We start from the raw sequence: 19,219 nt of genomic DNA on the forward strand, positions 1-19,219 counted from the left end.
TGAACTTGCAACATCTACAGATAGTTTGTTCCAAGCACACATTTAAGATCCTCCTCACAGGCAAATAAAATCGTTTGATGTTGGACAAATACACTTAAGATTGACGTCGTTGTGAAGGGGTGGGGAATTTAAATTTTCACACGAGAAGCCGAATCGCCATGCTCAGGCGAGCATCTCTGCTGCCGCTGCCGTTCTCTTCTCCACCCCGCCCGGACAAGCGTTTACGAACAGCTCGTCCGGAAATTGCTGACTGATTCGTTGCGTGACGAGTTTTCCTCGCTGCGACCCCTCCAAAGCGGATGGTATTCTTAGGTATTCATTGATTTATGCTAGTTTGATCCAGTCTAGCTAACTGGACCGTCACACAACTCATTCTCAGCGTTGGGCGTAGCATCTCATTTTCCAGCCAGTCTATTGCATTATACCTTCCTCTACCCTCGGGGGGAATGTCACGGATATGAGCAAAAATAACTAGGTGGTAGCAAGAATACAGTAGTAGGTTGTGGCGGAGGCGAATGAAATGACCAGATGGCAGCCAGGAGAAGAAGAAAAGTGCCACCGAGCGTGGAAGCGATAAAAGTAGGGAGATAGAACGAAAATGCAGGCTTGGCGCTGCTGTAGCGCTCGCCAGGGCTGGCTCGTGATAACGCGTGTACTTTGGTGCGTCGCAGTCTGATGACGTCATGCCCCCTTGGTGACGTGGTGCCGACGAGTATTGTGTGCGTGCGTGCTTAGTGGCAGTCTCCAGTTGATGCAGTGCAAGTATAATGCAACTTCTGGGTTTGCAAGTATTTGGAATCGCTGTAAAACTGGAAATGGTTATCTGTGGCATCCTTTTGAGCTCATGCCATGAGCAAATGTAGAAGGAAACATCGGAGGAATGAGTGTGTAAACAAGTCTATTCTATTCCCATCGCAAAGGGCCGTAGGGAACAGTTGTTGGATTGGGACGGGAAAACAACCGGCCATGGGGAAAAAATAAGATGGTGAAGGATTTAAAGACACAACTTTACGCAACAACTTGGTGAAGGATTTAAAGACACAACTTTACGCAACAACTTGTGGGACATCCTTAACTGTCAAATGAAAACAAAATTGAAAAAGTTTGAATGGTGGAGACCGTAACTGCAAATGTCCTTTTCCAGTACATTACAGTTAACTAAAATACAACTGAACGATTTCATGAGTGACCAGGTGTTTACCACAATTAGCCGAGTTAATGTTAAAAAAGTTAATCCAAAGTTCGTCACCTGTAGAAAGTCGACGCTCAACCCCCCCCCCCATCCCCTCCATCAGTTTTCGATTCAAATGAATTCGTATATCTTAGAAAGACATGACCAACGTGTTGGTGTTACCACAAGCTGTCCAAGCAACCAGCAACCCTATCCAGGTTGTACTATTTTTGTTTTGTTTTGTTTTCAGAATTATCTGTTAATTTTTGTAGTAAGAACGCCCCATGTTTATTTTCATTTTTGTACAAGTATTGTCTTTTGGACCAATGTCTTGCGATACTGATGCCAAGGGATCGCCTCGGATTTCGGTGGGACATAACAGTTGGGTCAGAGGAGAATTGAAAAAATGGGAAGTAGAGTAGGTTTGAAATTCACGCATGCAAAAACGGATCTTAGGTATTTGCATTTGCCATGGTACCCAGCAACGCGTAATGGTAATGGGAGATACTGGTGTCGCAGTATTTGTTATCGGCATGCATATCACGTGTTTGACATTTATTGAGGACAGGGTCAGTACTCGTTGTGTTTATATTGAAATAATAAATTCGCGTATATACTGTGCAGTGCAATTGTACATTCATTTCGCGAGAAAGCCGGTCCGGCTTTTGGAGCAGCAGCAGCAGCAGCAGCAGCAACCGTTTTCTCGCTTTGTGGCTGTTAGCAGAGCGTGTGGCGAAGAAGTCGAAGTTTGAACTGCAAGAACAATTATGAATCGGTATTAATCTGGGTGCGATAGAGTTAGATTAGGGTAAATTTCATGATGTCATTAAGTTGTAACTGAAATACTATATTTGCAAATCTCGTATCTCGTTACATATTGTTTCTTGTTTTTCCTTTTCCTTTTCTACAAGTTTCACTAAATGTAGCTACTTTTAGAATGGAAATTGATCGCTTTAGTAAATATATTCCTACTCTTATGATAGAAATTAATAGCACTGATAAACATTCAAGTGATTTACCGTTTACTCTTGTGGATTGACAAGTCTTAAATGAATGAAATCGTCTGATGCATGAAGAATTGTCACCCCAGTATTCGACAGGGTGACAATTCTTCATGTGGGCCATCCTGAGTTTACGATTCTTTGGTTGTATAAGTTGATAACAATAAGCATAACCCTCATTGAACCTAACCTAACGTAATCTTTATTCCACTATTGATATTCGGCGTACTGGTGTGACAAATCTCCAGGTGGGATCTCATGGGGTGACAATTCTTCATGTGACCCACATTAATAAAAGGCCTTTTGAAGTATTGTCCCCAAGCTGAATAAAATCAGCTTGCATTAGCCCCAGAACAGCCAGAAAAGAGAGAAGTGAGGAGGGCGTTTTTTCCGTGAATGCACGAAGGATTGTGTTGTAATAACATATTAGTTCGTGTTATTTAAAAACTTAATTCAAATGTATTTACCCCACTTATGATACTGGTAATTCCAAAGTATTTGTTCCATGATTTGGTCTAGTTTTTTTTGTCATGCCACAATGAAAGGGAACATGCTCACCCACGTTTCGTTTGAAACCATCAACACTACAGGCTTGAAGATTGGTCAATTCGAATACGCATAGAATGAAAACCAGTCGTATTTTGTGCGTCTGTAGGATAGCTGTGTAGGTTCTAACGAGTGTTTTTTTCGCACTAGACAGAAGGATGCAACGAGGTAAGGTATTATGGGATTATTATGGGATAAGCGCTTCCGAGGTGTGGTGTTTTGTGTTTTCACAGGTACAGAATATAATATAACGTTTTCTTAGGGTTTGTCATCATTATTATTATTACTATCATTAGTAGTAGTAGTATTACAACACGTTATTTAATTAGATCATAATTGTAAATTTTGGTCATTGCGACTAGTTCGTAACTTTCAAGTTAACATCTGAATCATTTTAATGAAAGTATAAAGACCAAAGGGTAAAATCTTTTGAGAATTAGTTTGTCATGATAGATTTTGTTGTGTAACACGTGATTTTTATTGTGATGAAACCCTAGATCGTGATGCAGTTTTCATACATAATTTTGATTCAGCTGAGGGCTGAACACTTCTTGGAAATGTTCTGTTAAGTAATTAGCATAATTAGTCAGTTAAAGCCCCTTGACTTGCCAGTGAAATTTCTCTTACAGAATTTTAATCCTTAAAAATGTTCTTATTTATTTTCTTCCCATGACTAAAATGTGTGGTTTGTTTACAGGGTGAAGATGGGACAATGGGTGCAGGCAGTGGAGGTAGCGGTGGCAGCAGCAGCAATGGAGTGTCTGCAGTAGGAGCTGGGACAACACCTGCAGCAGGTGGAGGCGGAGGAGGAGGTGGAGGAGGACGTCGTGACGTGTGCATAGGGACGAGTGTCGGTACCATCACTGATCCTGACTGTCTCGGACCTTGCGAACCCGGCACGGCAGTGACCCTGGAAGGAATTGTGTGGCATGAAACGGAAGGAGGTACGTCGAACGTGGTGTTATCAGGTATCGCCAGGGCGTTCGAGCACGCGCGCGCCCGCACACACACACACACACACACACACACACACACACACACACACACACACACACACACACACACACACACACACACACACACACACACACACACAATAATAGACAGTTGGAACAAGTTAGATGAGAAAGTGGTGTGTGCAAAAACAATACATAAATTTGAAAATAGTTTAGATAAAATGAGATATGAAGACGGGACACCACGAGCATAGCTCCCCTTCCCGTAAAATACAACTAGGTAAATACACACATGCACACACACACACACACACACACACACACACACACACACACACACACACACACACACACACACACACACACACACACACACACACACTCTCTCTCTCTCTCTCTCTCTCTCTCTCTCTCTCTCTCTCTCTCTCTCTCTCTCTCTCTCTCTCTCTCTCTCTCTCTCTCTCTCTCTCTCCCTCTCTTTGCTCCTCTCCCTTCTTCCTTCTCCCCTCCTTCATCCTCCTCCTTGCCTCCCTCTTTTCTCCCCACCTTGTTCCCTGTTCTTCCTTCCCTTCTTCCCTCTCCTTCCTTCCCTTCTTCCCTCTCCTTCCTTCCCTGCCTACCCCTTTCTCCCCCACCTGCTTCACCACCTTTCTTTCTTCACTCTTTTATCACATGAAAAACCCACACTGAATAGCACAGACTACTACAACATATTTTCCCAGGACAGATTTATGGCAGAGTCTAAGGAACATTACTGTATACTGTAGAGACTGGGTTCTCATCAACCAAAACTTCAGCCAACAATCACCCTGTTTTCCCTCCTTGTTATTTCTATGGAACACATCTCTTTGTTGAGTGACTAATCATACTTGCTTCATGGTGAGCAAGATGGTGTCCATAGTCATCCATTTTATCCAGTCTTGTTCTGTTGATTGGAAACCCACAGCCCCACAGTGGTTGACTTTGATCATTGGGCCCTCCTATTGATATATCTGTGAAGAAATGTTTGGGTGCTCTTTGTGTTGTACATTACTGTGGGACTGTTTGTCTGTCACTGGATAAGAGGTGTATGATGAAGGGGACATTTTCAGGTTGTCAACTTTCCTTGTGTGAAAAGGTGGAGGAAGTATTATAATTGAATGATTGTGAGCCCAATTCAGACTGAGTATCCTCTCAGGGCTGCTCCGGTAGGTGGAGGTGGTATTGATACATCTATATACCAAGGGATGTAGCTAAGTCAAAAGGCATATACACATTTCCACACATTCCACCCCCATCCACCACCCTCTTCCCCCTCTCATCTTAGTTCCTCATGGGGGTGAGAAGCAGTGTAGCAGGACACAGCACATAGCACATCCACAGCAGGACACAGCACATCCACAGCAAGTCTGCTTTACTTAACCCCCCATGTATCCTTCCCGCTCTCTCTCTCTCTTGCTCTCCCCATTCATGCATAAAAAGATAAAAATTGGGAGACCCTTCATGCATAAAAAGATAAAAATTGGGAGACCCTTCATGCATAAAAAGATAAAAATTGGGAGAAATCCCTTCCCTAACTACCACTCCCCATCCCCCACCCCTCTCTTGCATCACAGTATCATCTATATACAGCCATTCTCCAGTCCCCTCTATCTCCTGCCTTCTCCTTTCCATGCTTGACAGACATTCCCCTCTTGCTCAACACCCTTTTCACCCAGTACATCCACCTCATCCTCAGTTGTCCCCTCAATCTAACTCCCTCCTCCCCTCCCTTCCACACCTCTTTAACTAATCTTTCTTCACTCATTCTTTCCATGTGTCCAAACCATCCCAGTAATCTTTCATCAGCTCTTGTTTGCCATCACCTTTTCCATCCCAGCTCTCCTCACCACCTCGTTTCTCACTTTGTCAAATCTTGTAACCCCTACCATACTTCTCAGACATTTCATCACAAACACATTTGAACTTTTCCTCTTCAAATTCCAAGTCTGCTCCATACAGTGGTTTTGGCACAATTATCCCTTGATATAATCTCTGTGTGTCCATGCCCAAATGCCTATTTGATACACTCTCTAGTCCACAAAGGCATTTATTTGAATCTCAATCTCCAATTTACTTCCATCACCATCCTCCCTTACCTGCTACATGTGACCCCAAATACCTAAAGCTATCCATTTCTTCCAGCCTCTCCCCTTTCAGACTTGCTTCCAACTTGCTGCCATCATTCCCTTTGTACATCTCTTCATCTTACTTTTACCCACATTTACCATCAAATTTTTCTTATCACATACCCTCCCAAAATCTGTCACTCTCTTAATCCCCCCCTGACCCTGCCACAAGCACAGTGTCACTAGCAAACAATAACTGGCTTATCTTGTACTTTCCTCCATTTCCAAACCTGCCCATTAACCTTGCATTTACTTCTGGCACCACCCCATCCATGTACACATTGAACAGTCATGGTGACATAACACATCCCTGATGCAGCCCCACGTTTACCTCAAACCATTGCTCTCTCCATTTCCAATTCTAACACAGGGTTTACAATTCTCAAAAACTCTTGACTGATGAGTTTTGATAAATGGGCAGCAGGGAGGGGGAGGGAATAATTCTCTGCTGTCCATCTTGCAGGGTCATCACTAGCAGGTTTACCCATAATTGGTCCCTCAGTCATTTTCCATAGTAAATTTGTATTACCAGCCATTTCTGTTGAAAATAAGTAAGCATGTTAACCAACTCTTCTTTTGAACATGAACATGGGTATACAATACCCATATCTCTTCAGAACTTAGTGTTTTACCTACTTCTTTTAACTGTTTGTGTATTTACCTAGTTGTATTTTATGGGAAGAGAGCTATGCTCATAGTGACCTGCTTTTATATCTTTCAGCATCCAGTTTGATCTTTAATTCTTCTATAGTTTTTGTGTGTATGTGTTACCCAGTTCTTTTGAACTTCTGGTCTGTCTGTCCATAGGTGCAAAAACCAACAAGTATGTGCTCCCTCCCTCCCTCCCTCCCTCCATCCTCTCCTTTTTTCACCCTCCCTCTCTCTCTCTGCCATTCTCTCTCCCTATTCCTCTCCTATCCCACTCTCTTATTGTATTTCCCTCTTTCCCTTTTTACCTCTCTTATTTCCCCTCTCTTTCCCTCTTTGCATTTCCCACTCCTCTCTTCCTTCCATTCTCTACCATCTCCTCCCTCTTTCCCCTCTCTATTTCCCATTACTTCCCTATCTTTCCCCTTTCTATATCCCATCTCACTTTCACCCATCCCTTTTCCCATCTTTACCTTCACCCTTTCCTGTCTTTATCATCTTTCCCTACTCTCTCCTGATTCCCTCTCTCTCTCCCTCTCCCTTTCTCCTCTCCCAATCTCACTCCCTCCCTCTCCCTCCCTCTCCCTCCCTCCCTCCCTCCCACTCCCTCTCCCTCCCTCCCTCCCACTCCCTCTCTCCCTCCCACTCCCTCTCTCCCTCCCACTCCCTCTCTCCCTCCCACTCCCTCTCTCCCTCCCACTCCCTCTCTCCCTATCTCTCACACCAATTCTCTTCCTTTCTCTCCCTTTCCCTGTCTCACACTATTTTTCTTCCTTTCTCCCCTTTCCCTCCCTCTCACTTCATTTCCCACTCACACCACCCTACCTCACTCACTCACTCACTCACTCACTCACTCACTCCTTCCCTCCTTCCCTCCCTCCTATTCCCTCTTTCCCACTCAATATTTCCTAAACCCCCCCAGAAAACTATTCTATCTATATACCAGGGGCTTTTTCCCCCTTACAAGGGAGGTAGCCAAATCAAAAGGCAAGTACTTACTCCCACCAGTTTCATTTCAACCCATTCCACTTCTATTCCCCCACCCTTTCTGGTGGATGAGGTCATCCTTGTATCCTGCCCACTGCCCGGTCAGAAATAATGCAGCAAGACTCAGCACATCCACATCAAGGATGCTTCTCCTTATCCTCCCACCCCCACCCAAAAAAAGTCCCTGCATTTAGAGAGAGGAGAAAACTGGGAGGCATCCTTTTGAGCTGTGTCAAAATATTGTTCATACACAACCATTCCCTACCCCCCACCCCCTCCCTTTCTTGTATCACAGCATAGCCTTTCTTCTTGCAACCCTAACTCCTTTCTCCCTTGTTCAGTGCCCTTTCATTCCATCCATCTATCTCATCCTCAGTTGTCCCCCTCAAGTTCACTCCCTCCACCTCAGACTCGCACCTTTTTTACTAATCTTTCTTTACTTGTTGTTTCCACATGTCCAAACCATCCCAGTTATCTTTCATCAGCCCTATCTTCCATCTTTTCCACCCCAGCTCTCCTCCTCACCTCCTTTCATTCTATCCAAACTTGTAACCATACCATACTTCTCAGACATTTCATCTTGAAGCCATTTAAACATTTCCTCTCTGCCTCTCTTAAATTCCAGATCTCTGCCCCAGACAGTGCTGTTGGCATAATCACCCCTTCATTTAGTCTTCTCTTTGCATCCATTCCCAAATGCCTATTTCTCATGACACTTTTTAATCCTTCAAGGTATTTACACCCAGGTTGCTTGATCCAACACTTGCCAACTGCCACGGGACATAAACCCACTATGGGAATTGGTGTTTTATGTCCTGGACCAATTCCAGAAGTGGGTTTATGTCCTGGGCCCAAACATCCACATAAGTGGCAGTTGGCAAATGTTGGATGAAGAGACCTAGGTGTATTTGCTTCACTCGGTGTACAATCTACTTCCACCTCCACTCTTCCCTTTCCTGCCACCTGCATCCCCAAATACCCAAAGCTATCCACTCCCTCCAGCCTCTCTCCTTCAAGACTCCTCTAATTCGCTGCCATCCTCTCCCCTTGTACATCTTATCACCTTACTTTTACCCACATTTACTTTGAACTTTCTCTAATTGCATACCCTTCCAAACTCTTGTCACTAATTCCCTTAATCCCCCCTGTGACCCTGTTACAAGTGCAATGTCATCAGCAAAAAACAACTAGCTCACCTTCCTCTTTTCACCATTTTCTTTAACCACCTTCAGTCTCCTGCCCATTTACCTCTGCTTTACCTCCTGTACCACCCCATCCATGTACACATTGAACAGCCATGGCGACATGACCCATCTCCATTGTAATGCCACCTTTACCTCAAAACTACTTGCTCTATCCATTTCCAATCGGAAAACTATGCTGAAACATGTTGATGGTAAATTACAGTATATATTTATTTGTTTATTTGCCTATTTATTTAATCTATGTATTTATTTTTTCTCCAGAAAATAATACTGAAATATGTTAATGGTAAATTAATTTTGTCTACAGGTGTATTAGTGGTCAACGTTACTTGGCGAGGGAAGACATATGTGGGCACGTTGTTGGACTGCACACAGCATGACTGGGCACCACCTAGGTAAGCTTAATATGTATCGGTATGCTTTGGCTCTGCTATGCACGAATATGCCGTATTTATTTATTTTTTATTATCATTGCTTGCATTCTTATGAGAGAGCTGTCAGGGGGAGGGCATTTAGCTTCTGGCTTATCCTGAAGGCGGCAGTCATGATTTGTAGCTCCTTGGCCTAAATTGCTGTCCCCCCTCCCCCATCCCTCTTCCCATCATGTTCCCATCCTCATTGTATGCTCCTCTAATGACTTTCAACATCTTTTCACCCCCTTACACAATGTTCCTTCGCCTGTCTACCCAATTTCTTTCCCTTGCTCTATGGCATATACAGCTCCCTCATACAGAATCCTTTCCCTAACAGACCTATGATAATCACTCTTCATTATAACAGCTCTACTGCCCTAGCGATCCTCTCCCCTAATAATAATAATAATGATGATAAATGTCACCTCAAATTTCACTGACTGGAAACCTGTGGTTCAGCAATGGCTGGCAATGATCCTTGAGCCTGATAATAGATCTCACTGGGAAGAAACATTGGACCATTGTCGGTTGTACAAGTAGTTCTCTATTTGGAATATGAAATTCAGAAATTTCATTAGTTGGAACAAAAATCCATTTTAGAACTGTAGCAGAGTGGTAGAAAGTGCTGGTGTGTGGTATTATTTAGATTTCAGGATGGTTTGTTCCAAGTTTCATATTTCCCATTGAAAGAATTATCTATATTAGTATTGGAATGTTATATTACTGGTTTAATAATAGGATGGAAGTAGTTACCATTTGTCAGCTCTTGTGTAAATAGATGGAGGGAATGTGGTCCCAGTATAGAGATTCAGCGTCAGTCCCTCAGTCCATGTGGTGAAGGTGTTGACAGGTTCTGCCAGGCACCAGGGAGATGATTCTTCCTGATGTCCATCTTGCAGAACATTATTTGCAAATACCCATGATTGGTTCCTGTTGGTATAACGTCCCAGCAAACCCACCCATTAAAATACCCATGATAAAAACATATATTCTCTTAGAGCTTTAAAAAGTGTGCATGGTTATGCATGCGTGCACACACACACACCATTAGAACAGAAAAGAATAGAAGATAATCAGAAATGGATACACATGAATTAGAAGAGAGGAAGAAAAAGTTAGAAGAGTTATAATTGACAAATATAAAGTTGGATTTAAACTGTTCACTAGATTAGTAAATGTCAACCCGACAGGTCAAGAAGGAATCTGCTAAAAGTATATGGGATAGTATACAGGGATGACCCTTCATCCAGGAAGAGCTAAGCTGAGATTGAAACAATGGGTGGTAGTTGGGAGTGGGTGCATGCCTTAGCAGGCTATGTCCCCTATAAGGGAAAGTGGTTCTTGTATGTAGACAGGTAGTACTTAGTGTAGATAGCAGTTGGTGGGCAAGTGTCATGAACTTAATGTGTGTTCACTAGGAAGAAGAGAGCCTAAAGATTGGGAATAGGCAGATGTGGTCCCAATTTACAAAAGAGGAAATATCAAGGAATTCTTAAATATGGACCAGTATTCTAGATCAATGTGATAACCAAATTGTGTGAGAAAATTGGGAAGTATTTGGGGGCGATTGGGATCTTGGCAGATCAACAATTTAGTTTTAGAAAAGGAAGATCCAGCATATCAAATCTATTTAAGTTTTTATGAAAGGGTGATTGATCTGCTGCAAAATAGATCGAGTTGGGAAGTCTGTATGTTTGTGTCTGGAGATCTTTGGAGACCTGGTTATTGATAAATCGCTCCTCAGTACAATCTTCTCTTTGCATGCATCCTCAGACACTTTTCATTCCCCCAGATATTTAACTGCTTCCCTTATTCTGTAATTCATCTCCACTCCATTCCTTACCTCATGATTCCACTTACACACCCTTTAAATTCTTCCAGCACACTATCATAATTACTCCTTATACCATTCGTCCCCTTGCTTCTGTCCATCTGTAACCTTTACTTTTTGACTCTTTACTTGACTCACCCCCTCACTCTTTTCACTTCTTTCAAAACCTTAATTTTTTTTTTTTTTTCAAAATTCACAAATTCTAGGAATTGAGAAAGGATAAGAAACTAGAGGTAATTGGTTCAGCATGTGTGAGGTGGCAAAAGAAGAAAGGGATGTGGTTTGAGAAACAATAGAACATGGAAAGATTACAAAAAGAGAAATGAATATACAAGAATCTGAAGATATTACCAAACTGTTTTGTCATTCACACATTTACATTTTTTCCTCGTTTTACACTTTCCTTTACACACATCCTTTGTCGTGCAACATTGCTTCGGGCCCAGGGCAGTGGGTGAGATGCAGGGATGACCCATCATCCAGGAGGTGCCAAGATAAGAGGGTGGAGGGGAGTGGAGTATGTTAGGGATGGAATGGGTGGGAGTGTTCTTTTTTTATGCCTTTGTTTTTTGGATACCTCTCTTATAAGGGGGAAAAAGCCTTTGGTATATGTATGTATAAAAGTAGGAGAGATCTATGAAGGCAATGCACACAAGCTGTAATAATGAGCTAAAGTTTCTAGTTGGTTTTCTCTCGGAAAAGTGATTGGATGAAAAGGGACGGAATAGGTTGGATTGAAAGATGTATATGTAGAAGTGAAAAAAGTGCATAAGCCACTGGAGGCTGGGGATAGCAGCTGTCAGCTCATCTTGTATTTAAAGGTGGAGGAAATACAGATGACCTGATAAAGAGATATCTTGGGTCCAATCCAAAGACGTAAGTGTCAATCTCCTAGAGTTGCACCTTGAAGTGGAAGTGAGAAAGGTGACAGTGAAGTTGGATGGCAGGTCTGATATGCTGCAGATTGAAATATGTAGAAGTGGTGCAGTCAGCTTATACAGATGGAGAGAATACAGAGTGGCAGTCTGAAAGATCCCAAACCTGGACATGGAGATAGATTAGAAAAACTGAGATTGTATACATTAGTGGAAGCAGAGGGGAAATGATGGTGCTATTTAGTTAAAATGAATAGAAAAATGGACAGAAAGAATCTCTTAGTATGGGTTAAAAGAGCAGCAGGAATAAAAAAAAAAGGGGGGGAGGGAAGGACAAAAGAACAACAAGGTTAATACAAAAAAAGGGGGGGGGGGATAATCCAAAGAATATTGGGAAACGTCACTTCCCACACAGGTGTATCAATTTGTAGAATATGTTAGAAGAAATAATTCAATCCAGCTATGTAAATGAATTTAAGGCTTAGTTTGATGAAAGGAGATAGGTGGGATCTCAGGAACATAGTGTGTGCACACACACCAACCAACCAACCAACCAACCAACCCTGAAACAAAAAAGAGAAAGAGGCGATTTGCTGACCATCTACAGAATTATGAAAGGTCTTGAAATTCTTGATGGAGATGACTTATAAAGTGCGACAGAAGAAAAACAAGAGGACATGAAAAGAAACTTAAGAAGGACAGTTACAGAAGAGATCTGAAAAGGAATAGCTTCCCACACAGATTGATAGATATCTGGAATAAACTGAATGAAGAAACAGTGAGTGCTAAAACTAAAACTATACATGACTTTAAGAAAAACTGGATGTGGAAAGGTACAAAAGCGGGTTACTACGAGCATAGCTCTCTTCCCGTGAAATACAACTAGGTACACACACAAACACACACGAAATTGGGATACGAGAAATATAAGAGGACATGGAAGGAAGTTCAAAAAGGACAGTTATAGAAGAGACACACACGAAATTGGGATACGAGAAATATAAGAGGACATGGAAGGAAGTTCAAAAAGGACAGTTATAGAAGAGACCTGAAAAAGAACAGCTTTCCACACAGAGTGGTGGATGTATGGATATGATAGTGTGTGCAAAAACCATACACGAATTTAAGAACAATTTAGACGCTGTGAGATACAGAGACGAGAGACCATGAGCTAGCTCCCCTTCCTGTAAGATACGAGGTAAATACAACTAGGTAAACACACACACACACTCACACACTCGCACACACACACACTCACTTGCACACAGTAACATACTTAGAATTTAATTATGTGGAAGAGGACATGATGAAGGTTATTGAAAGTAATTCAACCCAGGCTGGAATATACAAAGATGAACCCAAGTCAACAAGACATAAGGAATGATTGAGTAAACTGGACTTCATACATTGGAAAAATAGAGAAAGTCTATGTAATGACGTTTAGATCAAAGAAAGAGGATTTGTTGATATAGTATGAAAGGTCAACAGTCATAATATAAACCATTGTAAAGGCAAACTTGTTTGAAAGATGTTAAGCTGTTAAGCAGTATAGCTTTCCACAGATATGTAGATTTACTATTATAATAATAATATTAAAAAAAAAAAAAAAAAAAAAAAAATGGAAATGTAGTCCAGAGCAAGAATAAAGATATTTATGGCAAAGTCTGATGAGTGGAAGAAGAGACTGGACCTCTATGAGCAGAGCTGCAACTTCGCATATAACTACTACATAACTGTATAAACCAAACACTCGAATAAACATAAACACACACATTTATTTAACCCATGATTATGCTTATTGGTGAGACCAATAACTGTTACCTGCAAGTCAACATCCTTATCTCCATCTGATGGATGACACTGCTTTGAGAACATGCTGAAGATATCTATCAACTGAATATATTTCCACTTATCTTTTCACATAAGGAGAGGTGGCATTTGGCATCCGTTTTTCTATTACTACCATAACCTAATGACCTGAAACTGTCCTGCACAAAATGCAGACAATAGTTACCTTCTTCCCAAAGAGGTCTGTAGAAGAATGTGAGGATGGTGTTGCTAGCAACTTTGGGGCTGTGGGTTTCCAGTCATCATTTTTTCCTTATGTTCTTGTAACCCATGCCTCTGCTTTATCACTCGCACATTTGCCTCTTCCTCATTATACACTTCCCCTGTCACACATCTTCCGGAACAGTTCTGTGCCCAATCTGTCATAATTTTATTCGTTATGTTCTTGTAACCCATTCCTTTGCTTTGTCATTCACACATGTATCTCTTTCTCTTCCTCATTTTACACTTCCCTTCACACATGCGCCCCCCTTTTACTTCCCTGTACATCCATGGACTCGCACAATTGCTCCCAAATTCTGCCTCCCCCCTGCCTCCAATCCCCTAAGGTGTTCCCCACCCTTTTTACTGTTATCAATATGTTTTTTTTTTTTTTTTTTTTTTTTTTTCTCCCTCCAATGCTTGTAGCTTAGCCTCTGTATTTGCCACATTCCTCCTATATAAAGTTGGGGAGGCAAGGGTGGTTGTGCCAGGTGGTGTTGTGGTGACGTGCTTGTGCCTGTCAGGTGGTTGAATCGTTGTGACTCGTTTAAAAAAAAAAGCCTGACTCTTTCCCCTCTTTCCCCCCAGATTCTGTGACTCGCCCATCAGTGATATAGAGTCGCGGACGCCCAAGGGCCGGGGCAAGAGGGGAAGGGCGGCGGCTGCAGCAGCATCGACCACGGCGACCACAACCACCACGACGACGACTGCCTCCACCACAGAACAGCTTAATGTGACCGAGACACGGAGTGGCAAACTACGCAATGCCAACGTCAAGGGCCGCAGAGGTCTCGCCCCCAACAATACTACCACCACCAGTAGCAGTGCTGCTGCTACTGCTGCTCCTTCTCCTTTAGCAACCACCACTACTACTACTACAACTGCCACCAACAGTAGTAGCAGCAGCAGCAGCAACAACAATAGTAATAACACAAACAGCAGTAGTGCTACTGTTGCCCCAAGTAATAACAATAACAATAATAATCCACCTAGTCCGGTAAAAGTGGATGTGTTAACTTTAAAGCGTAAAGGTCGTGAGTCCGAAACCCCAGAGCCCAAGACCCTCAAACGCTCGCGGTCATTGTCGAGGGGCCCATCAGCCAACGGATCTTCAAGTCCCGGGTCAGACGTGATGCCGCCCTCCCCGCAACTCATCGAATGCCCAGAACCGAACTGCAACAAGAAGTACAAACACATCAATGGGCTTAAGTATCATCAGAGCCATGCCCACAACTCCGTTGATGATGATATCATTGACGGAAAAGTAGAGAGTGAAGTGGAGGAGAGCAGGCCGTCGTCTACCACACCTCCAACACCAGTCATGGACCCTCCTAGTGAGGGAGCAGCAGGAGCTGCAGGCGGGGAATTGGTGAAGCCTTCTGTTGTTCGGTACTCGGGTCCACAGCAGGCACCCAGCCCGGCACCTGTTACAGTGCCAGCACCAGCATCAACTCCGAACACCTCAATCAGTACCCCAACGCTTATAAACTCTCCCAGTGCCATTACCACCCCAGCTCCTACCCTTGTCAGTGCTGCATCCAACCCTCATGCTACCCCTAATCCCCATGGTACCCCAAACCCCATCAGTAACCCCAACCTCCATGGCACCCCCAATCCTCATGGTACCCCCAACCCCCATGGCACACCCAACCCCCATGGCACACCCAACCCCCACGGTACTCCTAACCCCCACGGTACCCCTAACCCCCATGGTACCCCCAACCCCCATGGTACCCCCAACCCCCATGGCACACCCAACCCCCATAGTACCCCCAATCCCCACAGTACCCCCAATCCCCATAGCACTCCCAACCCCCACGGCACCCCCAACCCCCACGGCCCTCCCAACCCCCATGGCACCCCCAATCCCCATGTCACCCCCAACCCTCATGGCACCCCCAACCCCCATGGAACCCCCAACCCCCATGGAACCCCAAATCCCCACAGCACCCCAAATCCCCACGGTACCCCTAATCCACACGGCACCCCCAACCCACACGGCACCCCCAATCCACACGGTACACCCAACCCACATGGCACACCCAACCCACACGGCACACCCAACCCACACGGCACACCCAACCCACACGGCACACCCAACCCACACGGCACACCCAACCCACACGGCACACCCAACCCACACGGCACACCCAACCCACACGGCACACCCAACCCACACGGCACACCCAACCCACACGGCACACCCAACCCACACGGCACCCCCAACCCACACGGCACCCCCAACCCACACGGCACCCCCAACCCACACGGCACCCCCAACCCACACGGCACCCCCAACCCACACGGCACCCCCAACCCACACGGCACCCCCAACCCCCACGGCACCCCCAACCCCCATGGCACACCCCACTCCCACGGCACCCCCAACCCCCATGGCACCCACAGTCCTCACATGAACCCCAACTCTCATGGAACCCCAAATCCACATGGCACTCCGAACCCACATAGCACTTCCAATCCCCATAATGCACCAAATACCATCAGCTCCCCAAACCCACACAGTACACCAAATGCACTCAGCGTACAGAACGCCCTTGGTGCACCAAATCCCCTCAGTGTTCCAAATGCCCTCAGTATTCCAAGTGCTCTCAGTGTGCCAAGCCCTCACAATACCCAGCCTCCCCACAATAGCCCAATTCCTCTCAACACACACTCCCCCCATAACCAACCTTCCCCTGGAAGCATAGCTACCAGTAACCCTGCAGGCACCCCTCCAAGTAGTTGCAGTGAGGAGGTCAAAGTGGTTGGACAGGCTGGTGCTGGAGGTGTGATTCATCAGCGGCTGGGTGGGTCTGGTTTGCCACCAACAGTCTACGTCTACCCAGGAGTTGGACCCCGACTTCCCCACAATGGCACGGCACCTCCTTACCCACTTTCTAGACCACCAGTCCGATCTGACCTAAAGGGCGAGGTGATGGTGAGGATGGGAGGACAGTCCCCAAGGTCTCCTATGGTAACTCATGTTCCACCAGGCACTCCTTTACCAGGACTACCCCAGGGGACCCCCTTGTCCAGCCTCCCTGGTAGCACCATTAGGGCCAAGCAAGGCTATCACCTCGACCAGAGCAAGGGCAAGGAGCTTGTCAATGGTTTGGTTAAAGATGAGGACCATCACCTCTTGCAACTGCAACAGCAACCCTTGACACCACAGCATCAAAATCCTCCTACGCCCCAGCAACAGCCTCCCCCACGGGAGGAGGCAAGAAGCCCAGCATACTCAGACATTTCCGATGCCAATGACTCTGCACCAACGTTAGATGGCGAGGGTGACGTCAAAGATGTGAAGGAAGATAAAAAGCCTGAGCTTCCCTTAGGGCCCCACAGTCCTTACCACTATGGTATGTTCCTCACCCCATATGGTCCCCCAAACCCATACCTCATGCAACACCTCCAGCCACAGCCTTCACCAATTCCACCAACAAAGGAAGGCCTTGAGGGTAAGGACGGAAAGGAGCGTGGCCTTGGCGATAAGGACCGCAAAGATGGGGGGCCTCTGCCCCCTGGAGCCACTGCAGAGTACCTGGCTGCCAAGGTTTCTCCTCAGTTCTTGTACCCATTTCCGCATATCTATTCCCCCACCTTCCAAGACTCGTATCTTCGGGAGCAGCTGTACAAAGAGCATATAGAAAAGGCCAAGGCAGAGGGTAAGGACCTTGGTAGCTTGCTCAAGGACAGTGGAGACAAGGGACCCACAGACCTATCCCGCCTACCACCTGGTATTGTTCCCCATCTAGCCAACTCTCCTCTCAAGGACAAGCTGCCTAAGGACAATAAAATAGAAAGCCAGGCCATGTTGGCTGCATACCGGTTTCCTCCAGCATTTGACCCTCGACAAGCTCAGCCCCCAGTGATGTCCATAGAAAAGTTAGGGGACAAAGCCCCAATTGTACCTAAGCCATCACCCCCTGCTCCCCTTTCTAGTCCCAAGGTGAATACGGTGCCTCCAGGTCCCCAGACGCCAGCCAAGGGGGAGGATAAGGATAAAGACAAACGTGGGGGAGAATCCAACAAGAATGAAGGTGTCAAGCCCACCATGGAGACGACAGGACCACCTCCACCTCCAACGTCATCAGCCTACTATCCACCCTTCCTGCAGTCACCGTATACTGCCATGCCCTATGACTACCGAGCCCTGCCAGCCATCTCCTTGGCTGCAGGATTCCCTCCAAGCCCGTACCTGGCTGGGGGGTTACCTCCAGGGCTGAGGTACCCCCTCCCCCCTGGGGCAGCACCCCCAGGGGCAACCTCAGCAGAGGACCTATCAAGAGGTGGCCCAAGTGGAGTCCTACACCCTGTTTATTCAACCCACAAGATCCACGAGCTTCAGGAACGAGCCCGCAAGTCCCCCACCCCTTCCTCCACACCCAACCCTGCCCCTGGAAAGGTGGCTTCCCCACTCGCCACTAGAGAAGGTCTGCATCTTCCTCCTTCTTCTCTACCTGTCTCTTCTGCCTGTACTCCGCCCTCCTCTGGCCTGTCCACCCCTTCTTCCTGCTCCTCTTCCTCCTCGTCCTCCTCCTCTTCGGCCACGACAGCAGCAGTAGCAGCAGCAGCAATGGGAGGGGGAGGAGGGGTGGTTGGGTTAGAGGGTCGTTCACCCGGCCCACCCCGCCATCTCACTCCTCATCACCTGCCTGAGGCCCTCCTTCATCCTCTGCTGCCTCCTGCCCAGTATGCGCCACACCACTTTGGAGGTAAGGCTGCACGTGCTTCCCTCTGCCTTTTCTGTGTCTTGACTTCTTGCTCTTGCCTTCTGACTGCCCTTTGAAGGTTTAACAAGTTACCCCACCATACTCTTGTGGCCTGCCAGGCATTTGTGCTTAACTCCTGTTTATGATTTTTTGTTGTAGATATAAGCTGCAATCTCCCATTTAGATCAGTTTTAGCTTAGGTATGAGCAGCATTGAATAAAGAGTTGATTCCCCTGAATTTTAAAGTCAGTAGATTGCTTTTGCTCCAAGTTTTTGTACCAATTGTTGTCAGTATTGGAATTGTCTTATTTTTTGCTCATCTTCCTTATAATTTTTGTGCACCCTCAGCAGTTGTTCTGATGTTTAGAACCCTATAAGAATGTAGATTATATAAGTACAGTGGAGAAGTATGCTAACATGAGGATGTTTTAAAGTTACCAGGATGTTTGAAAATTACCCAGTTTGTGTAGTAATTGCTTTGATAGATTCACAAATTATTATTGTGCCAATTGGAGCTGGTCACTTGGAATCCTCACAGGGAATTTGTCTTGCATTAAACATTTTCAATCCTCATGCAAGTATCTCCAAAAACATTAGCTGTACAGGAGCCTGGTTATCCCTCTGAATATACATGTGACTAGTGTTGACTACTGAATTTAGCTGAATGTACCATTTTTG

The 19,219-nt window shown here is 45.3% G+C and overlaps 1 protein-coding gene across 1 annotated transcript in view; it reads left to right on the forward strand.

The window, feature by feature from the left end:
- The window catches only part of LOC143033697 (uncharacterized), a 37,992-nt gene that overhangs the window by 12,088 nt on the left and 6,685 nt on the right, over positions 1–19,219 (forward strand). Inside the window, exons 2-4 of the mRNA XM_076199180.1 lie at positions 3,416–3,662; positions 8,969–9,056; positions 14,418–18,544. Coding sequence (XP_076055295.1) covers positions 3,416–3,662; positions 8,969–9,056; positions 14,418–18,544 — 4,462 coding nt within the window. The remainder of the gene's footprint in view (positions 1–3,415; positions 3,663–8,968; positions 9,057–14,417; positions 18,545–19,219) is intronic.

This window comes from Oratosquilla oratoria, chromosome 16, assembly GCF_046742065.1.
Source record: "Oratosquilla oratoria isolate Oo_2021 chromosome 16, ASM4674206v1, whole genome shotgun sequence".
Classification (NCBI taxonomy): Eukaryota; Metazoa; Arthropoda; class Malacostraca; order Stomatopoda; family Squillidae; genus Oratosquilla; species Oratosquilla oratoria.